General features: G+C 48.5%; 2 protein-coding genes across 2 annotated transcripts; both read left to right on the top strand.

Annotated features, from left to right (window-relative positions):
• The first annotated feature begins 428 nt into the window (after positions 1-428).
• On the top strand, positions 429-1,621 carry Pmar_PMAR025144 (chitinase, putative). The gene is made up of 3 exons (XM_002768281.1): positions 429-951; positions 1,000-1,183; positions 1,236-1,621. The coding sequence occupies exons 1-3, from the start codon at positions 464-466 to the stop codon at positions 1,488-1,490; spliced, it is 927 nt and encodes a 308-aa protein (XP_002768327.1). The 5' UTR covers positions 429-463; the 3' UTR covers positions 1,491-1,621.
• A 1,691-nt stretch (positions 1,622-3,312) lies between these two features.
• Positions 3,313-4,351, top strand: Pmar_PMAR025143 (chitinase, putative; the record flags this gene model as incomplete). Its single annotated transcript, XM_002768280.1, has 3 exons — positions 3,313-3,800; positions 3,849-4,032; positions 4,085-4,351. 3 exons carry the CDS (start codon positions 3,313-3,315, stop codon positions 4,349-4,351), a joined length of 939 nt encoding a protein of 312 aa, XP_002768326.1.
• Between the last annotated feature and the right edge of the window lie 639 nt (positions 4,352-4,990).

Here is a 4,990-nt window from a genome sequence, read left to right as displayed (position 1 = left end):
GATGAGTGTTCGTGGCGCTCCACCCTCTGGGGCGTTCACGTTCGCTTCTTTTTATCCACTGTAGATCGCGCGTTAGCGGCATGGTGACAGACTTTCATGGCAAGGAAACCGGTGCGGAACGTATGCAAAATGTGGATATCACACGAGTCAAGCCACTCAGCACGACGAGCATTCTTCTACAACACCGTCTATCACGGCAACACCGAGGCCCTCTGCTACCATTCTGGCCCCAATATTCCCCTTGGCCGACTGTACCGGTGGGATCCGCCTTCATTCTCGTCCACTCCAAAACGTGCTGGACTACTAACGCACGCACGCACATTCATCTCTCTCAGTATCCGAAACGAGGAACTCGCCCAGTACGGAAGCGAACAAAGCGGTACACTCACCTGTTCACTCTCATTTATGGAAAATTCAGCCTCCTTTTTGGTTTATACGTACTCTACGTTACCTGCCAACGCTGATGCTGTGCAGCCTGTATCTTATTGTTGCTGCGGTCCTCTTCCCGACTCAGAGAGCTTTCGAGTTCTATGCCTACTACACGGATAAGAATGACTTGGCTGGGAAGGACCAAGCTTACTTCGATGCTCTATTCAATTGCGGAGTCACAGAACTGATATTCGGGGGAATCTCCGCTTCGTCAACAGGCGAATTGCATAAGACATTTCCTGATGATGCCCACTTGCGTATGGCACGCAAGGCGGCTGACAAGCACGGCGCCAGGATCTCTTTCATGCTCCAAGGTATTCCGTTTATTGATGCTGGCAAGTTGCCCTTGGTCACCTTCCTGAAGTCAGCTAACGGTATGTTCAAGAAACACTCTTTTGATGGCATTAACTTCGACTGGGAGTTCCCCAGGAACAACGATGAGTGGATCGCGTATCGGAATCTGATGATTGAGACAAAGTTGTCGGTGGCAAGGGAGGGCAGGAACGCTAGTGTTACAGTGGCGTAAGTTGTTCATTTGCGCATGTTGTCGAATTGTGTATCATCCTTCAGCATCGGTGGGTCATTCGACTTTTACAAGAAGATCGACTTATGTAGCCGTATCGACATGTGCCTTTGGATGGGATACGACAACTATGGTGACCCCAGAGGACATTCCGACATTCTTTGGGTGGAAGCGATGGTCTTACAATGGTTATACTATGAGTCGATGAGTCCAAGCAAATTCGGTCTTGGGGTGAGTGATAGCACCAACACCCTTAATTACTGCTAGATGTCATCCTCTGAAGGTACCTCTTTACGGCGAGAACCGACATGGGAGGCAGATAAGATATTCTCAACTCGTGGCTGAGGGGGCCGATCCTAAAGGCAATGGGACCTTCAACGGGTATTTTTTCGATTCCCAGCCCATACTGCAAGATAAGATAGTATTCGCCAACCTCAACAAGCTGGGCGGGCTAATGGCATGGGTATTGCAGTCTGACCTCCCTCCAAACGACACACGTTCCCTATTGTATGGTATCAAGCAGAAGCTCAATCCATGAGAACTTGATCTTGACGCAGACTGGCAGCCTACAGTCTTGATTTTTGGCTCTGCATAACAGAGAACCTGTCCCCAGTCTCCTATTCAAATTGTTGGTGAAGTTTTTAATACTCATAAAGGCATCTCGGCATTTCAATGAGCTATAACATCTCAGGACTTCTTCTGAGAGGCGTTGTATTTTGTCAATAGAAAGTCATGAATCACCACGAATAGACCACATCTCACAAAGACCAGGGACGATGGACAAACATAATATTATGGTGAGATTGATACGGCCAGAACACAATGTAAATGTGACGATTTGCACATCGGCAGATTGAGCCCAAGCCGAAAGGATACTTCTTTGGCTCTTCGAATGCTAATCTGGGGAGCGTTAACTTGTCTACTTATCAAGTAGACTAATCGTCTACTCCCCAGCAAGCTTAAGAGCATGCACTATGCCGATCTTATAGCAGTGCTATAATAGCACCACCACTGGTCTCCAGTACACGATTGATATCTTGTAGAAGATCACTAGGGCCTGTACCAGCATAATCGAAGCCTGATGCCGTGAATGGAGCCTAGCTGCCGCCATCCAGGATGTTTCGAAATGGCAACAATCTTTCCGTTGCCAAAATTATCAAGTTAATTTTTTCTGCCATTTCCTGGTTTTCGGAAAAATTGGAAAGAAAAGGAAAATGCCACAAAATGCCCCCGAAATTGAATAACCTTGGAAGGGGCATCTTTTCATCCATTCTGCTCATCATGGTTACGCTGAATAATAATTTGGATTATCTGTATCCCAATTTGTCCGAAACTACGTGCATGCCCTCTCGGAACTATGCCTCGGCTTGAAACCGCCGAGGGAGGCCAATTTAGGGCTCAAACTCACACGATGTGCGTCGGCGAATTGTCCGCAGCCTGCGGACCGCAGGGACTAGAGCCGTGTCTTGTTGACGGTTACATACTGTACAAACGCATATCTGCTTTATCGCATAGTCGAAGCATATAGCCGCATAACATCGTAACGAGGTAACGAGATGTTAAAGAATTATTTTTCTGGCATTAACTTCGACTGGAAGATCCCCAGGAAGCACGATGAGTGGATCGCGTATCGAAATCTGATGATTCGCACAAAGTTGTTTGTGGCAAGGTACGGCAGGAGTGCTAACGTTGCAGGGGCGTAGGTTGTTCATCTGCGCATATCGCTAGTGGCGATTCGCTACGGCAGCTGCAGCTAGGCGTGTGGCGTATAGACTGCACGTGCAGTAACCAATCACTTCCCCGACCTCGAATTAATGCCGTCTTGGCCCAGGATCATCAGGTGATCCTGGGCCTCTCAGCCCGGCGAGCATTCTCCTACCACACCGTCTACCACGGCGACAACGAAGGCTCTGCTAACAGTCTGACTCGTAGTCTCGTCACGAGGCCCACGTGCGAGTCGCCGCACGAAGAGACGACACAATCAGCGCGCACCATGGGGGAGTCACTCCCAGGAAGTGATCGGCAGCCCATTGTCAGCGGTTTCCCGCAGCAGTTCGCATCTAGTTCTGGAATATGCGTTTCATCACTCAGAGCAATAGCTGTCCGGCAAAAAGCAGTATTCTCAGTATTCGCCTTAGCCGCTCGAAGCGGCAGGATCTGCATCTATTCTCGTCCGCCCCCATGTGCTGGACTACTGACGCACGCGCGCACGTGCATTCATCGCTTGTTCATTAACCGGGACAAGGGATTCGCTCAGTCCGGGAACGAATAGAGCGGTACGCTTACCTGTTCTCTTTCATCTATCAAAAGTTCAGCATCCTTTCCGATTCATACGTGTTCTACGTAACCTGCCAACGCTGATGCTGCGCATCCTGTATCTCATTTTTGCTGCGGCCCTCTTCCCGATCCAGAGGGCTTTCGAGTTCTATGCCTACTACACGGACCAGAATGACTTGGCTGGAAAAGACCAAGCTTACTTCGATTCTCTATTCAGTTGCGGAGTCACAGAACTGATATTCGGAGGAATCTCCGCTTCGTCAACAGGCGAATTGTATAAGGCCTTTCCTGATGATGCCCACTTGCGTATGGCACGCAAGGCGGCTGACAAGCACGGCGCCAGGATCTCTTTCATGCTCCAAGGTATTCCGTTTATTGGTGCTGGCACGTTGCCCTTGGTCACCTTCCTGAAGTCAGCTAACGATATGTTCAAGAAACACTCTTTTGATGGCATTAACTTCGACTGGGAGTTCCCCAGGAACAACGATGAGTGGATCGCGTATCGGAATTTGATGATTGGGACCAAGTTGTTGGTGGCAAGAGAGGGCAGGAGCGCTAGTGTTACAGTGGCGTAAGTTGTTCATCCGCGCATATGGTGGAATTATGTATCATCCTTCAGTATCGGGGGTTCATTCGACCTTTACAAGAAGATCGACTTATGTAGCCGTATCGACATGTGCCTTTGGATGGGATACGACAACCATAATGACCCCAGAGGACAATCCAACATGCTTTGGGTGAAAACGATGGTCAAACAATGGTTAAGCTATGAGTCGATGAGTCCAGGCAAGTTCGGTCTGGGGGTGAGTGATAGCACTAACACCCTCAATTACTTCCAGATGCTATTCTCTGAAGGTACCTCTTTACGGCGAGAACCGAAATGGGAGGCAGATAAGATATTCTCAGCTCGTGGCTGAGGGGGCCGACCCCAAAGGCAATGGAACCTTCAACGGGTACTTTTTCGATTCTCAGCCCATACTGCAGGATAAGATAGAATTCGCCAACCTCAAGGAGTTGGGTGGGCTAATGGCATGGGTATTGCAGTCTGACCTCCCTCCGAACGACACACGTTCCCTATTGTATGGTATCAAGCAAAAGCTAAACCCACGAGATGATTCCTAGACGTAGAGGGCAGTCTATAGTCTTGATTGTTGGCTCTGTGTAAAAGAGTACAGCTCCATAAGTTTCCGCTTCAATTCGTAGATGAAGCTTCCAATACTCATTGAGTCATCTCAGCATCCCTGTCACATCCCAGTACTTGTTCTGATGGGCGTTGTGTTCCGTCAATAGAATGTCGTCTTTTATCCAATGAAGCCGGAAGAATGCGTTGGGTGCTAACACTGAGGTTCAGGTTGCGAGTCTGTGCGACAGACTCGTAGCGTCACGCTACTAGCGTACATCGTACGGGTTCATCACCACGGGTTCACCGTGTAACTTGTACAGCGTACAAGTTACACGATGAACCCATGGTGATGGCGCTCATTTTCCGCTGATATATACGACTCGAATAATGCGGGACAGTTCTGGAACGGTATGCGGATCCTAATGCAACAGGTGAGCCAGAGTATCTACTCAAATGAAGACATCAGAGGATGAATATTGTTCCTGATTCAATGATTTTTTACTCTGGAGCGAGTGCCCCCATTGAATCTGAGAATTTTCGAGAATCAGGGAAATAAGGTTTGAATCACACATTCTTGACAAACGGAAGACTATATTCGCTGCGTCCGGCAACTGAAAATCACAAGTTCTACAAAGAAA

The sequence above is a fragment of the Perkinsus marinus genome (assembly GCF_000006405.1).
Source record: "Perkinsus marinus ATCC 50983 genomic scaffold scf_1104296968888, whole genome shotgun sequence".
NCBI lineage: Eukaryota > Perkinsozoa > Perkinsida > Perkinsidae > Perkinsus > Perkinsus marinus.
The sequence above is the reverse complement of the archived record's forward strand: the minus strand, read 5'-3'. Positions and strand labels throughout refer to the sequence as shown.

Excerpts from the sequence above, each read along its gene's own strand:
- Pmar_PMAR025144 (XM_002768281.1), top strand. The coding sequence starts at position 464 with ATGCTGTGCAGCCTGTATCTTATTGTTGCTGCGGTCCTCTTCCCGACT. Across the intron at positions 952-999 it reads AACGCTAGTGTTACAGTGGC|CATCGGTGGGTCATTCGACT; the intron begins GTAAGTTGTTCA and ends ATCATCCTTCAG. Across the intron at positions 1,184-1,235 it reads CAAGCAAATTCGGTCTTGGG|GTACCTCTTTACGGCGAGAA; the intron begins GTGAGTGATAGC and ends CATCCTCTGAAG.